Consider the following 26572-nt stretch of genomic DNA (forward strand, 5'->3'; position numbering starts at 1 on the left):
TGTAAGTTACAGCAGTTCGATATATGACAGAATTACCTTTTCATGATGTAGTTGCCAATAAAGCACCAAAACATTACTTAAATGAGACACATTATCTCACATATGCGATTATAACCTTCAAAAATGGCTCGCAGTCTGGTATTTGTCTTATTAAAATCAATATATATTACCAAACTAATAAATAAAACAATGGAAAATCCAGGATGGAATGTATGCGAGTTGTGTGCAAGTTGCATTCTTGCGCGCGCGCGTGGGTGTGTGTGTGTGTGTGTGTGTGTGTGTGTGTGTGTGTGTGTGTGTGTGTGTTTTTTCTAACGTTGACGAAGGCCTTAATGCCCGAAAGCTATAATTGCGAGAGCCTTTTTGTTGTGCCTATCTGCGACTCAGCATATCCGCTATAAGGTGACTACAAACAAATAAATATATTGACATAGCTTATCTGAATAACCAACCTCATTTTGAAAATATATCTTTGATAAATGCCAGGTATGTGTTAACAACTAGTAAATAAAAGATATACACGTCAGAATGAAACTGTCCAATTTTATTAAGTTATTATGGAAGACTATTTTCATTAATTTTCAATAGAACAACCAAAAATTAGAATGCTGGTGAAGGTGATTCAAAACAGGTGCACAGTCTGCAAAATAACCATTTACAAATCCCATATTTCTTCACAACCATTTCTCTTTCAGGCATAACAATAAAACAAGAATAAATAAATGTGTGATCTCTGTCACAAAAGCAACAAAAAGAATGAAATTTTACAAGATACAGAAACAACACTGTTTCATCTACACATTTAAAAATATACCTTTTGATAATTAAAAGTCTAACATATCACAACTGTTGTTCTTAAAATAAGACACTATGATAAAATGTTTCAGAGATGACAAATTTCAGGACACAATGTAAATAATAAATGCAAAGTAAGTTTTTTTTTATGAAAATGATCATGATTCTGCATTATCTGTGGAACAAAATATAACTTGGGTAGATAACAAAAATATGACCAAATTAGTGAAAGCACACACACACACACACTCCCTTATTTTGGATGAGAGAAAACTATCATTTCCTTTCAAAGCTTGTCCTCTGCAGATTCTTTAATACGTTTAATAATGAATGGCCTTAGTAGATTTTGCCATCAAAACTACTTTAGACTAATTAATCACATGTTTTGAACATTTCAATAGTATTTCTTGGTTGAATACTGAAGATAATCATAAACACTCTTCATGAACATGTTACTGACAATAGCCACAACACTTTCTTAAGTCTGGTCCCCAAACTAAAGTCTTCGACAATAACATCATTCTGGCATGTTGCTCTGTCACAGCCACTTGAAATGCAGGCCAACAAGTCCTCATAGCATAGAGGGCATTATCACTATCACTCATAAAGCTGTTCAAATGCCACAAAATATAAAAACCTGCCCATTACTTAAGATAAAATTATTTATCTGACATAAAAATCCAGAATCTGAGATGAAATTGATGTGTAAAATTTAAAGGAAATAATCCCAGAATATTCTACATTGGCATATAAACTTTATCGAAAATTTAAAATCAATAAATTATCCTACCACTGCTTTACACTTGACAGCATTTGATGCATGCAGTAAATCTCAGTGCATTTTCAAAATATATGCACCTGTCTTTGTCTATAATGAAGTTTAATTAACAGACAGATATGCATTTTCTATCACAATATATCTTGACCACTATTACAAAAGTTTCCTTCTACAGAAATCGCGATCTAAAAATTCAGGAACTACAGGTAATGAAGGATGCTGGATGACACATTGTTTACGTAATGAGAACCATGTCTTCAAATGATTGATGAAACAACTCTTGAATTTGTCTTACCCCCTCTTTAACAACAATACATGTACCTAATATCAGATGGAAATATTTCAAATCTGTAAAAACTTTTATCAAAATACTGATTTCACTGGTCACATGTAACAGTATATAAACAAGACTACTAAAACTTAATATTGTACAGTTATCCACAGAAACAAATCTGCGCGCACGCGCTCTCTCTCTCTCTCTCTCACACACACACACACACACACACACACACACACACACACACACACACAGGTAAGGCACATCATTGGGCTAATACTTTGGAACAGTTAAAACAACAGGAAAATAAAATGGAGAGAAGAATCAAACAACAATATGTTAATGGTGTTGGCCAACTATCACAATCCATTTTGTAGGATATGGAATGCAGCACCAAGAGCCCAGCTGATCTCATGACCATCAATTTTCTTGTACAACTGAAAAAAAGAAGAAAAGCCGTATTCAGAATGGAGTATTTGGATAACTGAACAAAGTTTGTTTTTAAAAATAAGTTCTTTTTTATAAATACTTACTACAGTGCTGCAGCTGGAAAACTGCACAATGCACTGTAAGTACCTGCATATATCTTAGTTACCAGCAGTACCCTAACTGAAGCATTCATAGCCAACTAAATTCATTGGTCATTATTTAAAATGACTTAATCTTTTAAAAATACTGCCAAGTGTTAATGATAAATTGTGATCAATCTTCTATGCATAGAAGCCATGAATGTGGTAAAAATTAATTGACAGATCAGAGAAGTTTACAGAGGAAGCCATATCAACAATGCAATGGTAAAAAAATGGGCTACAGCAGTTAAAGGTGGCCATCATCCATGCAGACTTGGTTCAGAAATTTGATGCAATAGTTCCAGAAAACATATGCTTTATTTTTTTTCCTTACCCGATGAGGTTCCTCAAGTTGCAACATACATTCTTTGTGAAATTCTTAAAGAAGGCAAAGTTATGTACACATGCTGTCTGCAGTCGAGCAGTTGAGTAGTACAGAAAAAGGGGTGATGAGTTTTTTAGTTGAACTGCTGAACTGTCAGTAAAAATAAACAACAGTCAGCACCACAACAATGGCCATTCAGAAGTGACTGTCAATTCAGGCAACAGACTTATTAAAATAGAATTTAGAATCTGACTGTATGCTGTTTTAAGTATCCTGGTATTGGCTGAAATTACACTGAAAATGAGAGTAAACAAGGAAACATGACAAAATCTAAATTGGGCTACAAGTAAGTAAATGAACTATGCTTCTTTGCGAATACAGTGTGCCCAGAAAGTCCCCATACTCCTACATCAATAGAGTATACACACAAAATCAATGTATCCAGCAGATCTGTATGTGCACCATCGCACCTTATACAGATATCTAAGAGTCATTTTCTTATCAACATCTTATGGAGCACCTCAGGAGCTGCACATAGAAAGGGTTCCTCAACTCTTTTAAAAATGCCTTCATTGGTCTTGTAGCAACATTTAGCCACATGGGACTTCATTATTCCCCATAATGAGTTGCCTGGTGTGATGAGGTCCAACCAGGTACTGTGATGACATTCCAGCCTCTATCTTGACCCAGACTGTGTTCCTTTCCAACCCTCATGCATCATGAGATTTTCCTTAGACCAGAAGACCACATTCCTCCTGTGTGAATTGCAATATGTAGCAATTCCTCAGAAATAACACTCTTGAGTGAGAGAGACTTTCCAGAAACTGTGCCAATAAAGCAGAGCTGGTTGCAACTTTCTGCTACATGTTGTCATCTAATAAGTCATTTACAAGTATCAGTCAAAGCCCTTTCATTTTCAAATCACTTTTTAATGCTTAACTGCTCACATTGGGTGAATGTGACCTAAGGATTTTCCCTTCTGCTGCTGATCTTTGCCAGCCCAAGTAAATTCCTTTATTGTGTGGCTGTCTCTTGAGCTCTATTTCAAATTGGTTGGGTGAGATGGTTTGGACCTTGATGAAATGTAAAGCACTGTGCAGTTCAAATAATTTTCAGACCAATGGCTGCCTACATGTGGGCTCAAAGATTTCCACTTACATTTCTCTCAATGTAGTTTCAACACACCTTATTAAAAGTAATCCCAAAGTTCCTAGAAAGCACAAAATGCATACAAATGAGTGACCACTCTTATGTCCAGACAGCACTTTGTAATATGCTCTGTTTCAGCGATGTAACACCTCATTCACATGGAGAGAGAGAGAGAGAGAGAGAGAGAGAGAGAGAGAGAGAGAGAGAGAGAGAGAGAGAGAGACGTGACTTGAAGAGACATACAAAACAGGCTGACCAGATTGTTGAAAAGCCCAAATTAGAACCAAAAGAACATCAACTAGAGAAGCCAATCCATCAATTGTCTTGAATCCACTAAACCAATGAAGAGAATGCCTGGGGTATTGTACAGAATAACTATGACCTCCTTGGAAATTTCTCACCATATACTGTCAGTTTGAGGAAAGAAGCTAGTAAACACTTACTTACTCGAACATATAGTCCAAGCCTTCTTACAATGTGTTTGAGAAATTGGAGGAAAGACAAGACTTTAACATCCCACCGAAACTGAATTCACCACAGTTGGAGAATAAGTTCATTTGGAGAAGAATGGGAAGTAAATAGGAAAAGGAATGATCCCAGCACTTTTCTAAGTGATCAAGGAACACCATGGAAAACGCCAAGCAGTATAGTCAGAAACGAATTTGAACTGCAGTCCTTCCACATCCGAGTCCAAGAGTGAAACAATTCCTAGCTGGACATATCTAATACTTCTTTATGAAGTCTCCAGTTTTATCCATTCACTCAGAGTTTCAATAAACAAGTCACTAAATAAATAAAATTATTATAAGAAACTGTCAACCAATTTGAACTGTCTTTAGTAAACACACTGTTGCAAAGCAATTAAATTAAATGACAGCTGTCATTTCCACTGCATGTAAATGAAACAAGATATGACATTTATGAAACAGTGGCATCTCAGCAGCACTATCACCTCAAGAGAACAAGAATGCATTGCAGTTTGTGCCACAATTCCACACCATGTAACAACATTATTCAACACACCACATCAGACTATAGATATTCTGCAATAGAAATGGGCAGGATATATACAATGGCTATCCAGAAAGTAACAGATGGTTTGGTTTAGCGCAGCAGTGGGAGGGGCTGCAGTTGCCATCTTTGTGCCATACGTCCCTACACTCAGTAGGCATCCTGCAGTGGTAGCGTACAGTCTATGTCTCTGCTACTTTGCTTTCTGTGATGGGTTAAAATGTGTGCTGTAATAGAAAATCGCATCACTTGTGAGGTGCGTTCCACGATTAGGTTTTTGATGGCAAAAAACTGCAGACCAAGTGAAATTTATTGCAACCATTGTGATGTGTACAGAAATGGAAGAACGAGTGAAAGTCAAATGAGGTAATGGTGCATTTATTTTAAAAACTGCCATATCAATGTTCTTGATGAGGAATGCAGTGGTAGGCCTAGCCTTGTGACTGACAAACTGGTGATGAAAATCAATGACGAAATTCATGAAAATCATTGCTTCACAATTACGGAACTTTCGCGACATTTTTCCAAATTTGAGGTTACCACAATTTTTGTGAAAGGTGGGTTCCCAAAATCCTGATGGAAGACCATAAACAACACACTTAAAGCGGCACTGATCTTCCTCAAAGATTACGAGAGAAATGATACAGAGTTCGTCGTATTGTAACTGGGGACAAGACTTGGGTGAAGTAGATTTTGTGAACCAAAAAAGGTCACTGATGGAGTGACAAAACAAATTCCCCCAAGAAACTAAGGAAGTGTTTGCAAACGCTTTCAGCAAGAAAGATCATAGCTACTGTGTTTTGGTATTCTAAGGGAATGATTATTATTGGTTTCCTTGAACAAGTCACAACTAACTCAGAGAGGTATTGTCAACATTGACAAAGTTAAGGCAGGTGATACAAAATATGTGGCGGGGAAAACCTGGCGCAAAACTTTTGTTTTCCCACAACAACGCACATCCACACACTGCCAATCAAACCCGAGAGAGCATACGGGGTTTTGGATGGAAGTTGTTTGATCATCCAACATACAGCCCAGATTTGGTACCAAGCGACTACCACCTCTTCCCACAATGACATGGCTCACTATACAACACTTTGAAACATGCCGAACTGCTTGCTGGTATAAAACAATGTTCACAATCACAGACAGTAGATTTCTAAAGAGACAGTATTGAAAAACTTGTGCCACAGTATGATATGTGCCTCAATTTTAATGGTGACTATGCAGAAAAATAGTTTAAGAGTGTTCCTTTACAATGTATGTAATAACATTTGGTTTTTCCATATTGTTAATTTTTTATTTCAAATATCTATTTCTTTCTGGATAGCCCTCAAACTAATGAAGGTACAGAACATGATTTTCTGAACAGTTTCCTCAATTTCACAGTATTAAGAGTAAATACAAACAGCCATTCAGATATGGATTTGTTATATGAACAAAAGATGTGTTAAAACCTAACAGGTTAGCATCTCCTGCTATAATACTACCATACAACTTCCAGACTATAAATGTCTGAACTGTATTCAAAAATCAAAATTTCTTCACAAGAACTTTTGCAATTTTGGATGCGTGAAAGATTCCTTGCGAGATGCTGGCCATATAAATGAGGGACGCAACCATCAAAAATCTGGATTCAAGTAGATTATTTGTTTTCCAACTACAGGCAATATTTACTTATTCCAAAGACATAGTTTATTAGACAAAATAAAAAAAAAAAGCTTATCAAAAAATTGAAACATTAATTAAGTAAATTGATTCATCAAATTCATATGGCATTTTCACCAAGTGTCACTTACATTTAATGACTTCTCTGGCTTCAAACCAAAGCCATCCTGCAGCAGCACAGTGATGAACGTCAGATCAAGACACATGAAGGGCTGCTCAGCATTTGGCGTTTCACAACCTGAGAAATTAAGAATTTGGTGAGACATTTTAACTCTTGATAAGCTGATCCTTCTGAAGGAAAAATAAAAACTATGTTTTAATGAACACAAGAAGCAAATGAGTAACCCACAACTATAGAGAAATAATAATGTTGGCTCAAAATAAGGTGCTATCCTATACCAAGTCAGATTCATATAATAATGACATCCACATTCCACTGCATCAAAAGGAAAATTCACTTAAGGGAATTATCAAATTACTTTATGTTTAATTTAATGCATAGATCATCACTTGATAACAGCATTCCAGTACTGTAGATGGCTAGCTAACTAGAGGCAAGCGATATCAATATTTTATTAAAAAAGGCAAATATATTTTATGATACGTGACACCACCACATGACAGGGTATCCTTCATCTATCATTTGCTCAGCAAGTCATGCTGATGGTCTCTTCCGTTTGCAGCATCCAACTATTTTTAAAAGTCTACTAGTCTAGTTACCCAATAAAGAAAAATCTATTTGACATGTGGCAAGTAATACATACTATAAAAAGAAGTGCCAGCAATTTACTGGGCTACTAAATACAGCTATGATACAATACCAATGATTATAAAACTAAAATATGGTAATTCATGAAATTTATTAATTTCATTGGGACAGATTATCTGAAATTTTAAAATCCTACTACAGTGTTTCACAGGTTTTTTCAACAGTCAAATTTCAACTTCAGAATAAAGTTTCTTGTGGTGCCATTTTTATATAAAATATTGTTCGTATTTTTGCCCACCACTAAAAAATAAAAATCTGACTTTTCCACAAAACTGACTGTGCAAAAAAAGTATGGGCAGCCACTTACTTTTCTTGGCAGCATCCTCAAACTGCTTAACTGTGACAACTCCACCACTGAATGGATCTGAAACAAAGGATCAATGTATGAGAACAAATGATCATCATCTACACCGCAAGTCATGTTGAAGGTACAGCTGCTTTCCATTTGCAGAATCTTACAATGTTTTTAAGTTATCAATCAAATGATTTGACCGGCAAGACCAGCATGTGGGAGTTTGCTGATGTATGAATTAAGTGTTCAGCAATAATGGCCCAAGAAATATTTTTTTTACATGGGAGACTGTTAAATTACAGTATAATATATATGTTTGAGAGTGTTATAGTTTAATTAAGAAAACAATATTCATCAAGACATGCCCACTTCAAAAGCTTTTAATGTCATCAGTTCATCTGAAACAATTAGTCAACACCAAATCCCCTCTTCAATTTCCTCCTCATTCATTTGAAACAAGCAACAGAACAAAATCTTTTCAAGTCTACTACAAAAATTTTTGTAACATCCTACTGATAGAGATGATGTACCATGGAGAACAACCGCAAGATAATTGCTCACTTACCAATGAGACCAAACTCTGTTGCCCGGTCAAAATAGTAAGAGAATGCATTGATCGTACGATCCTTTCGATTGAGCTCAACTGGTTGGGGCTTCTCCACTTTCCCAGCCACGTAAGCCCGGACTAACTGGGAACAGCGCTTCCAATCTACTATTGGCTTCTTTTCACCAACCTTGTTGGCACCACCTTTGATTTCTTGGTAGACTGCCCTGTCTGGTGGAGGACCACTGTAACAACAATTGCAGTAAATATATTTGAACATGAGTTAAATATTAAAAATTACTTAATTATGTAATAAATTTGTATGTATCACTGATAATGGGTTTTCAAATATTGGTTTGAGGAAATTAATCAGGGTATGGAACTGTTATAAAATAATATATCATAACCTGGTTCCTTGCAACCATGAGATTATAAGATGGACTGCACCTTGTGGCCCAACAACGTTTTGCACAGAAAATCACTTTTATGAAATTATTCCACAATGTGCAACTTCCACAAGAATAAATGAATTGGACCCTTTTCACCAATCTATAGAAAATTAAATTTTTACAGGGAATTACACAGAAGTACTATATTCTCCTGGAGATTTGCTGTCCTTAGACTCCATTCATAAACAGTAACTTCCGTCACCCACTGCCCCACCCCTTCTAAAGGCACAGAGTGTGTGTGTGATGATTTATCTCATTCTTAGATTTCTGTGTAGAATAAAAAATTGGAAATTAAAAGCTTCTACAGCTTTTTAGCTTCTTTCAGATCTATATGCTTGACAGCACTCAACTTCAATTCAATTCAATGGTGTGTCCTCTCTCCAAAGATTTCTCTCTCAACTTGCCTTTTTCACCCTTATTACAATGATGTTCCATTCACTAAATCCTCCATCCTATCACACTCAGCAGCAGTTTTCTATTATCACCATCAAACATTTTTAATATGATTGTTTTTATATTTGTCAATTTTCTTCTATATACTTTCTTTTTCATTTAACTACTAACAGAGAAACCCCCAGAGCGTGCGCGCGCACGCACGCACGCACGCACGCACGCACGCACGCACGCACGCACACACACACACACACACACACACATTCCAGCAACCTGGTGATAGTCTCAGGAGACTGCAGTGACTATTTTTTTAATTTATTTATGACATGCTCCATTACAGTATTTGTAACACTACATGTACGCAGTGCCTACTGTGTGTGTAAAGGGTGGGGTGGGGCGGGGTCACACTCAAACATGATGACATGAATGGAAACCCGAAAACTTCATCAATTCTGGAACCCAAAAAAGTCAGTGAGATTTACTGATACCTGCTGCTATAGAATGTCCAGTAGAGTTAAAAATACTACAAAAGCCAAACCATCAGTTATTGTCTGGTGAGAAGTCCAAATATAGAACACTATCACACTTTAAACATGTTCATTTTAAAGTCAGTTTACCTCAGACCAAGATACCATACCAATCTGACAAAAATATTTTGCAGAGAGAACTTTAAAGCAGCGTACCTCACAAGATATGTACTTCCACTGAAGGTCCACTCTTTGCCATTGATGATGGGGTTTACACAGTCACTGTGGATTTCCTTTACATCAGACTTGTTGCCCTGCAACAGGACCCCCTTCCGGGCAGCCATCAGCCCCAAGCCCAAATAGCTGAAAAAGGAGAAGAGTATGCAATTAAAATGTCCTATTCCACATGGAACACACTAGTTGAGGTCATTACACTGAAACTTCTCAAGGAAGATCTTCCAATGATATAAAAGAAAACGACATACCATTGCTATCTTTTAAAGTAAATTACTGTTTTCCAGAAAATACACTCCAAGACAAAAAAAGGGACACACCTTGAAGGAATTATCTAAATGGGATGTAAATCGATAGATGTGTCTTACAAATTATTACAATTTCAGAAACACTGGATGATTTATTCAAGAGAAAGAGCTTCACAAATTGAGAAAAATCAATAACGCATTAGTCCACCTCTGGCCTTTATGCAAGCAGTTATTCGGCTTATCATTGATAGAGTTGTTGGATGTCCTCCTCATGGATATCGTGCCATATTCTATCCAACAACACTACAAATCAATGGCAAGCTGAATAACTGCTTGCATAAGGGGCAGAGATGGACCAACACATTACATATCTTCCATTTTTTCTGAAATTGTAATCTTTGTTTGTCTGTACACGTATATCCTATCTATCGATTTCTGTTCCATTCTGATAATTTCTTTGTGGTGCAGTCATCTGGGGTAATGCAGAACTGTGAGTCAACACTTCACACAATGTGACAGTTAATTGGTAGTTCACACTTCCTGGTCACAGAACCACTCCAAAAGCAGCCCTCTGTGTTGTGGTGTTATTGGCAACCTATAAATGGGACAGTAATTCCCTAGACCAGTTACTGCTAGTCTCTGACCAAGGATATGGAAGTCCATTACCTATTCCTGGGTGGCAGGTGGAGTTGTGAGGGGGTTACTCTGTGCTCAGTGCACTATATTACAATCCTCCCTCTTGGTGGCTAGACACATCCAACTATAATCTTGATGACAAGTATGCCTGCTGTTCTGTTCCCATGCAGTGCAACATTGGGCTACTGTCACATACAAATGCCCACAAATCTGGATATTGCACAACTCGACAAGCTGGACAAGTGGATACCCACAGTATAGCTCCTTTCTAACTCTGTATGGAGCCAATAACACTTACTCACACTAGTACGTGGTACCGCTGTGCCCTTCAAAGTGATCACTAAACATCTGACATAGTTCACACCTTTTACACACCCTACCAAGTCTGGTAACAACACTACACATGAACAACACTAATGCACCCTGGTAGCCATTCTACCTGTCAGAGAGAATTGCAACTGTACGTCATTTAGATACCCGCTGACAGTGCATACGTGGACAAAGTTACAGTGACATCTGATGGGGTCTTCTAGGTGCTTCACTTTTTTTTGTCAGGGACAGTACGTACAGCACTAAGAATAACTGTGCTGAAATAGTAACATGCAGGGCAGCATTGGACTAATTCTGAGGAATCATTGCCACTGGGAGTCATGTAAACTAATTGCTCTGTATGACAAAGGTGGGTGAAACTTGAGAGCGTAAGCTGGAAGTAGGGAGGGAGGAAAGAAAGAGAGAGAAAGAGAGAGAGAGAGAGAGAGAGAGAGAGAGAGAGAGAGAGAGAGAACTGGACTTCAAAACTAGCAAACAAATGCTGGCAAGTGAAAAGCAATGGGTTAAAATGAATTTTCTTATAGTGTATTACAATGATCACTGTGTGTGAAATTATGCAGAACATAGGGTACAAGGTCATAAGTTTGTACACTTAGGTTCTTAGATTCGATCCTGTTACAAACTTATCTTTTTCTTCTCTCTTCTCTTTATTCCTTCTCTACTTTCACTTTTGATGATAGCTGATAACCTCCATTGTGTTGATTGCACAACAGATGAGATAAAGGACAATTTGATATTCAATACACAGCAGATGCAAACAAATTTGTTATGTTGTGATTTATTATTTCTACAGTAACAGTCATCATACAAACATTAGCAAGATAAACTGGTCTCACATCATAAAATTTTACAATGGATACTTTGCCACAGCGGCATTAAATTTCGAGTGAATTTATGCGGAAACTTTTATCACGAACATGACCACTCTGCAGTAATGGTTTCTCATATGCTGATTTTGCAGCCATAAACGAGCTTCTAATTTAAATTCAACAGTCTCAACCTTATTTTTGGTCATATACACTAACATAATCCAATGCCAACAAAAAAAATTATTATAGGACTAGCATCGAACCTGTGACCTGTGGCACTTCAGTCTGCACTACATACACTCTACATTCTCTCCATCACTAATGCAGTTACAATTGTAATTAATGATAGGTAAACTGAACTCATCCAGTTATCAAGGAAGATGCTTCTGCATAAATTCCCACTACTGTAAACAGCTTTACTGCATGACAGCTACCAGCTTAAGATGCCATTCAATCCATTCTGCAACTCACAATGCGACTCTTATCTCCCACGTGTGAGAAAAATTGTTCTCTCTACGAAATTCATTTTCATATTGCAACTCAATCTTTTTCTCAGTTTTTATCATGCATCTACAAGGAGTCAGCATGTTAACCCTATCACTGCTGTGGATGTGTATAGATGCCCTGCTCCGCTGTTCCTACGCATTGTGGACGTGTAGACACAGACACCACTCGGGTTTTCCTACAGTGCTATAGACGTCTGTACGTGTCTTGAGCCACTGACCCTTCGGTGCTGTGGACACCTTTAGGCCGACCTCTCACTGTTGCGAACAAGTTACTCACATGTCTCGGTGAATAAAAATGTTTCAAGTATTTATCATAAAACGTGTGTGTGTTTGCATGATATCATTTGCAAAAAAAAAATCATTTCATTATCTTGAACCATTTACAAAATATGATGATTGTAATGACCAAATGATTTGAGATGTGCAAGGACAGAAATCTTAACATTGTGCATGGCCATCCATCGGATATAAAAATCAGTAACTCAAGAACGAAGTAAGATATCATTCTGATCTCAATCTTAAATAAAATTTTGATACCTTACCTACATTTCATACACTGCAATGTATGAGCTAAAATCCACCATACGCAAAGTCTACGCAATGGGTTTATACCTAACAAAGACATCAGCCTGTATGATGTGCAAAAATCAAAGTTTTTCACTTAATAGTTTTCTTAAAACTGGATGATTATTTCATAGCGGCTGGAACACCGGCACTCAACACATGTAGCAGCATTTGGTGAGCTGCACAGTCATAGCAAAGATGTGCTCAGCATGGAATGCAAAGAGCAAGTCAGTAGCAGGGAAAGTGTTAATCAGGTTTGGCATGTTACTGGCATGGTGTGGCCAGGTGCCATTCCTGTCACAACTCCCTCTCCCTTGAAGTGGAAACAAGACTGAAAATACCTGAAATTTTAGTAAAAATAAGCCTCAGATAGATGCATAAGCAGTTTACTGCAGCATAGAGTGTTTGTCAAATAGTCTATTGTGTTTGGGTATGGAAGGAAGAATTGTATTGTCATGTCAAAACCACACTCAAGTCAAAATGCAAAAGCTGGGTCACCAATGGAATACAAAACTCAGCACTGGAAGCACCTTTATTACAAATCCAACATGCAGCCACAACAGAGCTGAACTTTCTACAGAGTGCTACTATTTATACCAACATTGAAAATGTGGTGTCACCGCCAGACACCACACTTGCAAGGTGGTAGCCTTTAAATCGGCCGCGGTCCGTTAGTATACGTCGGACCCGCGTCTCGCCACTGTCAGGATTGCAGACCGAGCGCCACCACACGGCAGGTCTAGAGAGATGTACTGGCACTCGCCCCAGTTGTACAGCCGATGTTCATAGCAATGGTTCACTGACAAATACGCTCTCATTTGCAGAGACGATAGTTAGCATAGCCTTCAGCTGCATTTGCTACGACCTAGCAAGGCGCCGTATTCAATTGATATTCTATTAATGTATCATCAAGAGCAATGTTCTACAAATGTGAATTAAAGTTAAGTATTACAGCAACTGCGTCCATTTTCTAAGTTCTCATTTCCTTTTAACTGTTCCAGACCTCACGCCAATCTGCGTGAGATTAATGCGTGCCTTTCGGCTTCCTCTCGTTGTGACTTGGCTGTCTTCCTAAGTCACAACAGAATATTCCATAATATACAAACACAAGAGATTTTGAGAAGCTTTTACAAATGAAAAATATTAAATAACAAGTAACTGATCAGATTTAAACTGGCAACCCACAGCACACCATCCAATGATGCTAAATTGCTATGCCTCACTGCAAGCAGCACATCTTGAGACAACATTATAGACATTTGTATGCTGAACCACACTTGCATAATACTTGTCAACACCATCACCGCTCAACACATCACCTCCAGGCAGTGTATTGTTTCATTCAATCTGTAAAATCAGTACCTCTTTTCGAGTGAACTAACTCATTCGTGGAATTTAATCTTCATGTGTTCTGAGACAGTTATTGACCTTAGTCATGTAACCTGAACTAGAAACCTATTCCTAATCGCAAGTTATCTAAGAGTCAATAATGTTGAATCTAATTATAGAAAAGACTGATTTTGTTAATAATAAAAACAACAACAACTACTACTACTACTACTACAAAGGAAGTTCTAAAAAATATGAGTAAAATCACTAGAAAAGTTAAAGGATCGCGCTTATTAGATTGCATAACCTGAACTGAAACTTTGCTTGTTGAAGAAAATAACTACCATCTTATTCCATACTATTTTGAAGCCATTCTTAAATCTGTAATTGAGACAAAAGTTGACTATTGCATAATGCATTCTACTTTTAATTGTGTTCTAAACAAATGTTACCAAGTGTTATTGTACTGAGAGTGTCCTACATTCTAAAATATGATTTCCTCATGGCTAGAATAGCTATCATAAAAGCGAGTCTTTCAAAGCTTGACAGGTCAGTTAGCAAACATTATTGTAAGTGAGAGGTTTGTTAGTCATTTAATATCTACATCTATGTCTATAATCTGCAAACAGCTGTGAGGTGCATGGCAGAGGGTACACACCCTGTGTGTGTGTGTGTGTGTGTGTGTGTGTGTGTGTGTGTGTGTGTGTGTGTGGGCGCGCGCGCGCGCGCTGTAATTATTCTAATCCTATCCTCATGATCCCTACGTGAGCGATACATAAGGAGTTGTTATTTATTCCTACAGCAATTATTTAAATCTGGTTCTTGAAACTTTGTTGATAAACTTTCTCAGGACAGTTTACACCTACCTTCAATCATCTTCCAGTTCAGTTTCTCCCTCTGTGACTCTCTCCCGTGGATTAAACAAACCTGTGACAATTTGTACTCCCCTTCTGTGTATACATTCAATATCCCCTGTTAATGCTATCTGGTACAGGTCCTAAACATTTAAGCAATATTCTAGAACTGGTCCTATTGGTATGGATCCCACACACTTGACCAACATTCTTGAACTGGTCACAAAAGTGATTTGTAAGCAATCTTCTCTGTAGATTAATTGCACTTCCCCAGTATTCTACCAATAAACCGAAGTCTATAATCTGCATTACCCATGACTGAACCTAAGTGATCAATCCATTTCATATCGCTACAAAGTGTTACACCCAGGTATTTGTACGAGTTGCCCAATTCCAAAAGTGACTCATTGGTAATATAGTCACAGGATACTATTTTTTCCATTTTGTGAAGTGCAAAATTTTACATTTCGGAACATAGCTCACTGTAGAGAGCTACAAAGATGTTGCTGATAGCAACCGATTTTACAGACCTGTCTATATGTGAAATAAATGCTAGAAGGTTCTATTTTATCTAATGAATTTCTTATTTCAAAATTATATGACCAATTTGGACTGGCAACCATATTTTAACCTGGGTACAAATAATGACAACTATTAAATGAATCCTTGTTCAAATATTTCTTTTGAATCTACACCCATCTGTATAAAATAGTGTTTTGTTTTGGAGGCAAAAACCAATAACTGCTTAAAATTCATTAGTTACACAATCACAGTTATAAAAGTTGTAATAGGGTAAATATAGTAAAGGGGCATTATGATTGAGCGGGCCTCTATCACAATATTACTATGATCTGTGCATCCAAAACTGGTCCACAGTGAATATGTATTGAATAAAACTTTCCAAATAATGTAATAGACAACAGAGGTCAAAACAACAACTTTATGATTCAATATGACTTCCTTGAAACATGTCTTGCCTACTTCACTATTTGCTGCAACCAGCCCCAAAACACAGGCTGATAACTTACCTAAAAGGCATTTTGCAAATGTAAACACTAATAGTTATTATTTCACCAGTAACACACTGAAAACAGTATGTGCCAATAACCCCACCCCCAATCTCAACCCTTTATAAAGAATTGAACTCCATGTATAAAACATACTTTTTCATATCTCTCTATGTTTAATGAGATATCTCCTGAACTGTGTACTGTACAATGATATAATTTAGTCACAAAAGAACGAATCAAACACAGAGTGCCAGAGCCCAACTGCTGTTATTCCACCCACTACTTTCCATTGCTAAGTTTCTAACTTTAATATTTGACTTATTGTGTTAAGCCTTTTGCGGAATATTATACTACTTTATCAGTAGATTACAAAGCATTTAAATTGTTATATTCAGTGAATAATTATACGAAATACTGATGCCGCTGGATGCCGTTATATAGGCAATGTGCAACAGCGTCTGGGTGAACATTTGGAGCTTTTAGTAATATAAATATGTCAACAGAGTTTTGTTTTGGAATTCCACAAATGAAACCATTTTTCAAAAATAACATAGCAATGTTACAGTGACAATTTTATTTAGAGTGATTGGCGAATATTCCAACATAAAAGAACATAGACACTCTTTATTCTCTCACGTATTTCCAGAAATAAGAATGCGTTAAGTTTTAAGGAACAAACATATTCGTACAGATCAGTCTGGTAGTTTTTATAAACCAAGATGTCTCCTTGATAAATTCCCATGACCTACAATATCAGCATTGGAAGTCTAATAACACAATCACTATGCACACACAGCAAAACTAAGCAGTTTCACAGCCTCCAACACTGCCAATGGAAATTATGCAAACATGAGCTTCAAAATAATGAGCAACGCACTGCAGCAATCTGTTAAAACAGCACCAGTAGCCTACCATATGTCTCATATACTTTGATCCACACTTCAGATTACCCTATTAGAATTTTTATTTCTAGTCTACTTCTTTTCCAAATTCTACTTTGCACTATTCTTCATTTATCTTCACTTTTGTATACCTATTCTACTTCTTCTCAAAAGATCTCTCTCTTACAAATTTAAGTAACTTAATAAGAGTGCCTTTTTATGCCAAATCCACAGTACACTAATGAATTGTGCTGGTTTAGTTTTCCAGATTATTACAGAAATATTTTAATGAAAAATATTTGAGAACCAGTCAAATTCTTAGATAAAATATTTGTCACACAGTAAAAAATAAAACAGATTAGAGAAACATTTGATGTGCCAGTTGAGAATAAGTCATTCCCTTTCCTGTTATTTGGATTTTCTATTGAAAAATTTGTGAGACTGAAGTAGTAGGTTTTTTTTTTTTTTTTTTTTTTTTTTGCATAGATGACAGATATATGCAAAGGCCACACAAATACAGACCACATGGTCTACATAATCCACCAAACAAATATCCTCCAGTATTCTTTAAAATTTTAAGATTCTAAGCTAAACACTGAACTTTAAATTCTCAGCAGGCTCTTGATCTGCTGTAGGCTATTTCAAGTATCATTAGAGGGGCACGTCAAATATTTCTGTAATCTATTTTATTTCTTACTTTTAGACAAATCATTTCACAAAACATTTGACCATTTCTTTATTCATTTTCTTCCATAAAGCAGGAGCTTTTATAAACCTCATTAGCTTTTCTATCAACTTTTGTTTATGAAATGTCATGAGTTTAGTATTCAATTTAAAGGAAATCATTTTGACATTTAATCCTCAAACCAAGGTGATTTTTTGTGTGTAAAACAGCTAGGCCTTGAAGAGAGAACCTTTTTGACACTTCATTTACATAGCTGGCAGCAGCTGCTTGTGAAATGCTGCAATTTTTCCTCAAATCACTAGTTTCCTTAGTTTCATGATTACTTCCAAGCAATTAAATTTGTTTCTGCAAAACTAGACCTCATGTTGGTCAGTTTAATACTTGTCTCATTTCTATCTGTTGAAATATTTGATCAAAAAATAGGCCCACGATAAATGCAGAACTTGCGGAAAATAAAGACGTAATGATTTTAAACAAAGTATCATTCCTGCTAAGTATTGCCTTACCTGTTAGTATATACAGACAGACTTTGCCTGAAAGCGGAGACTTTGTGAAGTAGCTCTGACCTTGCCTCCTTCAGTGTTGTGTGGTCTGTGGGGGCAAATGTGATCTGTGTTGAGCCTCCACCGAGGTCCAATGCTGCCACAGTACCATCACCCCCACTTCCACCCAGCCGGTCTGTAATGAAATTATGAACAACATAGTTAATGGCCCGAGATTCAGTGTAAGTACAAAATGAAGACAGTTAACTCTCAGGACACTGAGTGTTGTGATGTGTGTGTGATGGTCTTCAGACCACAGACTGCGCAGTTGTTTTCTTCTTTGGGAAGTTTCGAAAAACTATGGGCAATAGCAAAAATAAAGACAATTCACTATCAAGCTGTGATGTCAAACTATAAGATGTTGAAAATTGTTTGTCTTCAGTCCAGAGACTGGTTTGATGCAGCTCTACATGCTACTCTATCCTGTGCATGCTTCTTCGTCTCCCAGTACCTACTGCAATCTACATCCTTCTGAATCTGCTAAGTGTATTCATCTCTTTGTCTCTCTCTCTGCAATTTTTACCCTCCAAGCTGCCCTCCACTACTAAATTGGTGATCCCTTGATACCTCAGAACATGTCCTACCATCCAATCCCTTTTTCTAGTCAAGTTGTGCCACAAATTTCTCTTCTCTCCAATTCTATTAAGTACCTCCTCATTAGTTATGTGATCTACCCATCTAATCTTCAGCATTCTTCTGTAGCACCACCATTCAAAAGCTTCTATTCTCTTTTTGCCTAAACTCTCTACTTCGACCATCAGTTATTTTGCTTCCAAAATAGCAAAACTCATCTAGTACTTTAAGTGTCTCATTTCCCAATCTAATTCCCTCAGTATCACCTGAATTAGTTCGACTACATACCATTAGCCTCATTTTGCTTTTGTTGATGTTTATCTAATATCCTCTTTCAAGATACTGTCCATTCCGTTCAACTGCTCTTCCAGGTCCTTTGCTGCCTCTGACAGAATTACAATGTCATTGGCAAATCTCAAAGTTTTTATTTCTTCTCCATGGATTTTAATTTCTACTCTGAATTTTTCTTTTGTTTCCTTCACTGCTTGCTCAATATACAGATTGAATAACATCAGGGATAGGATACAACTCTGTCTCACTCCCTTCCCAACCACTGCTTCCCTTTCATACCCCTCGACTCTTAACTGCCATCTGGTTTCTGCACAAATTGTAAATAGCCTTTCGCTCCCTGTATCTGACTCCTGCCACCTATAGAATTTAAAAGAGAGTATTCCAGTCAACATTGTCAAAAGCTTTCTCTAAGTCTACAAATGCTAGAAATGTAGGTTTGCCTTTCCTTAATCTGTCTTCTAAGATATGTCATAGGGTCAGTACTGCATCACGTGTTCCATCATTTCTACAGAATCCGAACTGATCTTCCCAGAGGTAGGCTTCTACCAGTTTTTCCATTTGTCTGTAAAGAATTCATGTTAGTAGTTTGCAGCCATGACTTATTAAACTCACCAGATTGTAGAGTTTTATCAGAGCTGGATCTTCCAAGGCTACCAGTAGTTCCAATGGAATGTTGTCTACTTCCGGGGCCTTGTTTCGTCTTAGGTCTTTTAGTGCTCTGTCAACTACATCCTCTTCCATTTCCATAATATTGCCCTCAAGTATATCGCCCTTGTACAGACCCTCTATATACTCCTTCCACCTCTCTGCTTTCCCTTCTTTGTTTAGTACTGGTTTTCCATCTGAGCTCTTGATATTCTCACAAGTGGTTCCTTTTCTCCATACGTCTCTTTAATTTTTCTGTAGGCAGTATCTATCTTGCCCCTAGTGATATATGCCTTTACATCCTTACATTTGTCCTCTAGCCATCCTTGATTAGCCATTTTGCACTTCCTGTCAATCTCATTTTTGAGACATTTGTACTCCTTTTTGCCTGCTTCATTTACTGCATTTTTATATTTTCTCCTTTCATCAATTAAATTCAATATTTCTTCTGTTCCCAAGGATTTCTACTATCCCTCATCTTTTTACCTACCTGATCCTCTGCTGCCTTCACTATTTCATCTCTCAAAGCTACCCATTCTTCTTCTACTATATTTCGTTCCCCTGTTCTTGTCAATTGTTCCCTAATGCTCTCCCTCAAACACTCTACAACCTCTGGTTCTTTGAGTTAAGCCAGGTTCCATCCTTAAATTCCCACCTTTTTGCAGTTTCTTCAGTTTTAATCCACAGTTCATAATCAATAGATTGTGATCAGAGTCTACATCTGCCCCTGAAAATGTCTTATACTTTAAAACCTGGTTCCTAAATTTCTGTCTTGCCATTATATAATCTATCTGAAATCTTCCAGTGACTCCAGGCCACTTCCATGTGCTCTGTGCAAAATTCTACCAGGCTGCTTCCTCTTTCATTCCTTACCCTCATTCCATATTCACCTACTACTTTTCCTTCTCTTTCTTTTCCCACCATTGAATTCCAGTCCCCCATGACTATTAAATTTTTGTCTCCCTTCACTATCTGAATAATTTCTTTTATTTTGTCATACATTTGACAAATCTCTTCATCATCTGAGGAGCTAGTTGGCATACGAACTTGTACTACTGTGGTAGGCATGGGCTTTGTGTCTATCTTGGCTACAATAATGCGTTCACTACGCTGTTCGTTGTAGCTTATCCACACACCTACCATACTTTAAACTCTGATAGTCGCAATTGCTTTCAAGCTTAAGCTCTCTTTCCAGCTTCAGAGTAAATACCTCAGTGCACACACAGTGAAAACTTTTGAGGGCAGTACGACATGAATTTTATGGAATCATTACGTGATGTGCTACATATGACACGAATTCGATGGAATAATTACATGATGAGCCACATCATTTTACATAGATGATAAACAATCCTGCCTTATTCACATGAACAGAAAGTCCTCGAGACAAACGAACACACATTGACACACTTAATAGTGAGCTGTCATCTGAGAAACGCACAACGTCCAAAATCCAGAGCATGGATAAATACAATTAATAACATTCCATGTGGGGAAAGTTGACATTTCTAAAATACAGCATGTCTGTTGATACCACCAAAACATTAAAACAAATGTCTCCTAAGTATTGCGTTATTTGCTATTATACATAGACAGACTTTTCCTGAATGACGAGGCTTTGTGAAACGAAGAAATAAAACTACACGATACACCTCACATCCACCTGGCTAATTATTCCGTACAGGCTTTGGGATGCCATTCTGTTAATAAATTCCAAACATATATAATTTAAAAAATAAAAAAAACCGCAAGACCCCAGTTTATTTCTGCTGTGTTGACAGTTGCTGTGTTCCAGCATTTGAGTAGTTTCCATCATTTATCAGTTGTGGTCACTTCATGTAATGACTGTGTGATAGATTCTTTTTCCTGTGGATGCCTAACTTTAATATTTACAATCGGTTGCAGCTAAACTACTTGCTAATGGCTCAAAGCTCAAACTGCAAATGTGGGATTTACAATAAATATATGTAGTCAATGGCAAATACAAGTTGTTCAAAAAATAAATTACAAACACTCATCAAACAGCTCTGTGAAGTGTCAGCCCTAGTGGGAAGTGGGAGTTCCTCTCATCTAGCAGCATCTTCGCTGCCCATCAGGCGTCTCACTGAAGCATCTGGGATATCATAAAGCTATGAGGCAGTGGTTTGTCTGGTGCTGTGTCTCAATGAAATGCTTGTCTGTAGTGAAGGCTGCAAACAGCCAGTTAATGCCTGTCGGGGGTAGTGATACATACAACCATTTCTCACAGTCACGGGCATCAGCAGTGAGTGACAACAGCTACCTATCAAATTTCTCAAGCATACATCTCATTTAATTGCTTCATCTTCCAATCTTCTAACCCTTCCAAGATACTAGATATTATTCTGTTTTTGTGCCATCTGTCAAATTAACACGCTATTCTGCCAATGGTGTAAGCTCTTACTGCTTTCTCCCAGTTTATCAGTGATTCTCTTCTGTTTTCACACTTTGCAAAGCCTGTTTTATACAAGTGCTCATCACATCCTAGCAAGTGATTCCGACAGCAAACAACTTGCGAGTGGGTTGGTGACGTTGGTAGACAAGTGATTTTGCTTAACATAGAGTTCTAAAATCCTGTGTGCGCTGTGAAATGAGCACGTTCAGAAATGGAAGATTACTGAAGTTGAAGAGGGACAGTGGTGTCGTTTGCTAACATCACATCTTAAACAATTCTCTGTACTTATACTAATGTATTTTTGTATCAATTTGAAGCTTGCACAGGGATATGATATTCTACCTATGAGCTTTCTCCTGCAAGAGAGACCAACTATATGAAAATAAAAAATTATTTGTTTTGTAACATCTTGACAAAAACTCCTACAAACTGTTTGGTATGTCTGTACATACACTTTTTCTTGAGGAAGTGAATGCTGATGTTTTGAAGTGCTTGGCAGATATGTTGACGATGAAAGAAAATGGTAATTTTGTTGTATATTCCACAACACTGGAAAAATATCTCTGGAACATACTTTTATTAATAACTTTAACAAACTACAGTCAATAAATTGTGACTCACCCATAAGGAAGTTAACAGTGAACCAGGAAAAGAGGCCCTCATCAACCCCATCCATGATGGCCACTGAATTTTCATTTGTGAGGAATGGAGAGGCATCAAAGAGCTTACGAACCTGTAATAAAGAGATAAATATTGGCACACTTTACTGTATTTATCAGAAAACTGTAAAATATCTTATACCTCTGTTCTAATACTGCACAAATAAAGTTCCTTATCAGTGAAAAGTTGTAGTTTCCGTACATCCATCTTCTGATGGATATATTTATGTGCAATAACAATAATACCTATAGTTGCATGTTTTAGTTGTTATCTATTTGTGACCAGTTTTGGCGATACAATCCACCATCATCAGGCCCCTCTACAAGCTCAAAGTGTTGATTTTTCAGTGGAAAAACACAATCCTACTTCTAGTAAAAGGTCCAAAATCATTGGTTCACAAAACTTTCGTCTCAGGGGCAAATAACAGTATACAACACAGGGAAAAGTTTCACAGATCTCATTGATTCTGGGCCTATTTCTAGAAGTAATATGGTGTTTTCCAGTTGAAAACATGATCACGGTGAGCAAGCATATGGGCCTGATGATTGCGAATTGTATCAGTGAAATTGATCACAAAAAATAAAAACTAATACGTACACAGCTGAAGATATTATCATTACTGCACATGAAAAGCTACAGTGTGAAGATCTCTGACCACGGCAGTTTTCTTTCTCACTTCCCATCATTATTGACCCATTAAGCAAAATATATTACGGACACCAGAGACAGTTTCACACATCCATTTCAAACGAATGAGAAAATGCAAACCAATAATAGTCCTACAAAACAATCACAATCTTAACTTTCTCTCTAGCACTTAGCTCCCTTCTCCTGTAGATGTCTAATGCTTTTGGATCACTTGCATTTTGTTTATGAACACCACCCACCACTGCAATTGCACAAAACTGCATGCAAGAACACTATTGTTGCACCTCTGCCTTTTACTTGGCAGCTGAAACCCGTGGACAAGCTAAAATAGTATCACTGTGGACTGACACAATAAACTACAGAGGGGCCAAGCTCTGTTCAAAAGCAGTTAGCACATACCATGCTTCCAGGGCCAGAACAGTGCAGACAGGACAAAATATGGCAGCCAGACTGGCAGTGGTGGCAAGGATTACCATACGTCGGAGCTCAAACTATTGTGGCCTATGTGATGAAGAATGATGTACTATCAACAAAGGGGTGGGTTGAGCCACCATTGCAGCTATGCACTGTGTCACCACCCGCAGCCAGCTACAGCAGGTTCTCCACAACAGTCTTTGGTCTGACAAGCGTTGTCCAGCCTGCTGTTGCTTGATGCCGCCTGAACTAACTGCTCACTTATAGGCTATGCCTAGGCCTGATACCACTGGGGCAGGGGGCTGGAATAGAGCCTTTCTGGTGTAGGATCATATGCTGGCCAACTTCTGCAGACCTCAGGGCAACTACTGATGTACGAGCATACAGAATAGGCTCCCAGATATGTAAGTAGATTGAAGACTTCTCAAGTAATAGAACCCAACATCTTGTCCTTGACAGTGAGTGTTTGTTGAAGATGAGAGTATTGGCAGTAAAGTACTCCAGTGAAGAGTGATAGTCCCGCTATTATTTTCTATATCTGGTGGGCAGCAATCTGCTATTGTTTGTTGATGATGCTGTGGTGTATGGGAAAGTGTCGAAGAAGTGTGTCTGTAGGATGATGCAAGAGGACTTAGACAAAATTTCTAATTAGTGTGATGAATGGCAGCCAACTCTAAATGCAGAAAAATTTAAGTTAATATGGATGAGTAGGGAAAAACAGAAGCATAATGCTCAGGTGCAGCTTTAGTAGTGTCCTACTTGAGACAGTCATGTTGTTTAAATGTCTGGGCATAACATTGCAAAACGATATGAAATGGAGTGAGTGTGTGAGGATTGTGGCAGGGAAGGCAAATGGTTGACTTCAGTTTACTGAGAGAATTTTAGGAAAGTGTGGGTTATTTGCAAAGGACGTCGTTTGGGATCTGTACCAGGTCGGATTAAAGGAAGAGATTGAAGCAATTCAGAGACAGGCTGCTAGATTTTTTAGTGGTTAGTTTTAAGCAGCACACAAGTGTTACGGAGATGCTCTGAGAACTCAAATGTGAATCCCTGGAGGAAAGGCAATGTTCTTTTCGAGGAACACTACTGAGAAACTTTTAGGAACCGGCATTTGAACCTGACTGCAGAATGATACTACTACCACCAACATACATTTAGCTTAAGGACCAAGAAGATAAGAGACAAGAAACTAGGGCTCATACGGAGCATACAGGCAGTCATTTCTCTGCTGCTCTTTCTGTAAGTGGAACAGGAAAGGAAATGACTAGTAGCTGTACAGGGTACCATTCGCCACACACTGTATTGTGGCTTGCAGAGTATGTATATAGATATCTGGGGGTCCACAGTTCTCACCTGGACTTGACTAGCTGCCTATCCAGAGCCTGCCATTGCGGTCACACTCTGCTACTGCGGTCTTGCCTCTGCAGGCCACTGCTCCTGCAGCCTATTCTGGGGTCCTAGGTTCACCTCTGCACACTCGGGTGCTTCCTGCACTGGACCAGGAGTCTCCTCCAGCTGATGTGACTGATTTTTGTTAAGTGTCATCACTGCATTCTACACACCCACCTGGTGACTCATGTGGCCCTTCACTCACTGAGGTGCCGACAATGTTAACTTCCCACAGCTGCCACCTTTTTGATACAGTGACATGGTGTGCTGGCCATTCTGTGAAGCCTCGTGCAGAACGAAGCACTCTCCACCATTCAGAGCCAGCTGCATCACAGGGTGCTGACTGCACTGTGATGACATGACAACTGCTGTGCTTTTTGTATGGAATAAATAAAGTAACATATTTACTGTTTCTATGACTTTTCATTGGACATCCAACTGGCTCCATGTACTACTGCCCTGCTAACTGACTCACAACGTTGCCGCAACCTGTAGTTGCAAGAATAATTACACCCACTATTCTGGCCCCCGCTACACTATTGTAGCAATTGTTGAACCCTGTGTTTCATTGCACTATGCTGTGTTCTGTCTGTTGATGCTAGACTGATCCACTGTAAACTCCATCCACAATTCCATCTTGGGAGTGGGGAGAAACAACCAGCCCTCCATCCATAGTGTCAACACAGATTTAGTACAAAATACGAAGCCTAAGTGTAGATACCGCACTGCTTGAAGGAGGTGCCAATATTCTCTGCAGCAGGTCACATGCATTATGATGCTAACTTCCACAGCTATTGCATAACTCTCTATTGGTGCTCAAGAAAATGTGCACAGCTATGCTTACTAGTCACCAGAATCAAGGAAGGGGGGGGGGGGGGGGGGGGGAAGAGAACCAGAAGGGAAAATTAAGAGAAAAAAAGTGCGAAAGGGAAAGGGGGGGGGGGGAGGGGTGAGTGGTGGTGAATTATTACACATTGCTTATCAGAATAAAGAAGCCTTGAAGTGGCTATGGGAGTGAATGTTAGTGTATGTGTGTGGCTGTGTGGAGTTGTAGTGTGAATGTGTGTACTAAATCACTCACCAATCCACCATAGGTGAGTGGTTGCCTTTCCCTTATTTTACATATTTCTCCATCCAGAAGTTTCCATTATTGTTACAAAACAGACATACAATGTTATTTAGATCATTGGTTAAATGTCTGCCAGGATTCAAATTTATGAGCACGCCTAATAATCAGCTTTGGTAACTGATACAATCAGAGGAAATGACAGTTAAGCTTTAAAGATGGTACAGGTAACTGAATGAAAGAGGGTGATTTCATGTCAACTCATACAAGTCAAGAATGAATGTGTCACATCATCACTATTTCAAAGTTTGTCAGGAAAAAAGTTGAAGTGCCACATGATACCTCTCCAAAACTGCAGT

The 26572-nt window shown here is 38.0% G+C and overlaps 1 protein-coding gene across 3 annotated transcripts in view; it reads right to left on the reverse strand.

Annotated features, from left to right (window-relative positions):
- Nucleotides 1-523: 523 nt before the first annotated feature.
- LOC124717088 (ectonucleoside triphosphate diphosphohydrolase 5) overlaps nt 524-26572 on the reverse strand; it is a 52275-nt gene continuing 26226 nt past the window's right edge. For all 3 annotated transcript variants that reach the window (XM_047243790.1, XM_047243792.1, XM_047243791.1), the window contains exons 6-12: nt 22658-22769; nt 18079-18250; nt 9703-9849; nt 8199-8422; nt 7649-7705; nt 6704-6810; nt 524-2287 (exon numbers count right to left, since the gene is read on the reverse strand). In XM_047243790.1, coding sequence (XP_047099746.1) covers nt 2210-2287; nt 6704-6810; nt 7649-7705; nt 8199-8422; nt 9703-9849; nt 18079-18250; nt 22658-22769 — 897 coding nt within the window. In that variant the 3' untranslated portion in view covers nt 524-2209. The remainder of the gene's footprint in view (nt 2288-6703; nt 6811-7648; nt 7706-8198; nt 8423-9702; nt 9850-18078; nt 18251-22657; nt 22770-26572) is intronic.

This window comes from Schistocerca piceifrons, chromosome 9, assembly GCF_021461385.2.
Source record: "Schistocerca piceifrons isolate TAMUIC-IGC-003096 chromosome 9, iqSchPice1.1, whole genome shotgun sequence".
NCBI classification, from domain to species: Eukaryota; Metazoa; Arthropoda; class Insecta; order Orthoptera; family Acrididae; genus Schistocerca; species Schistocerca piceifrons.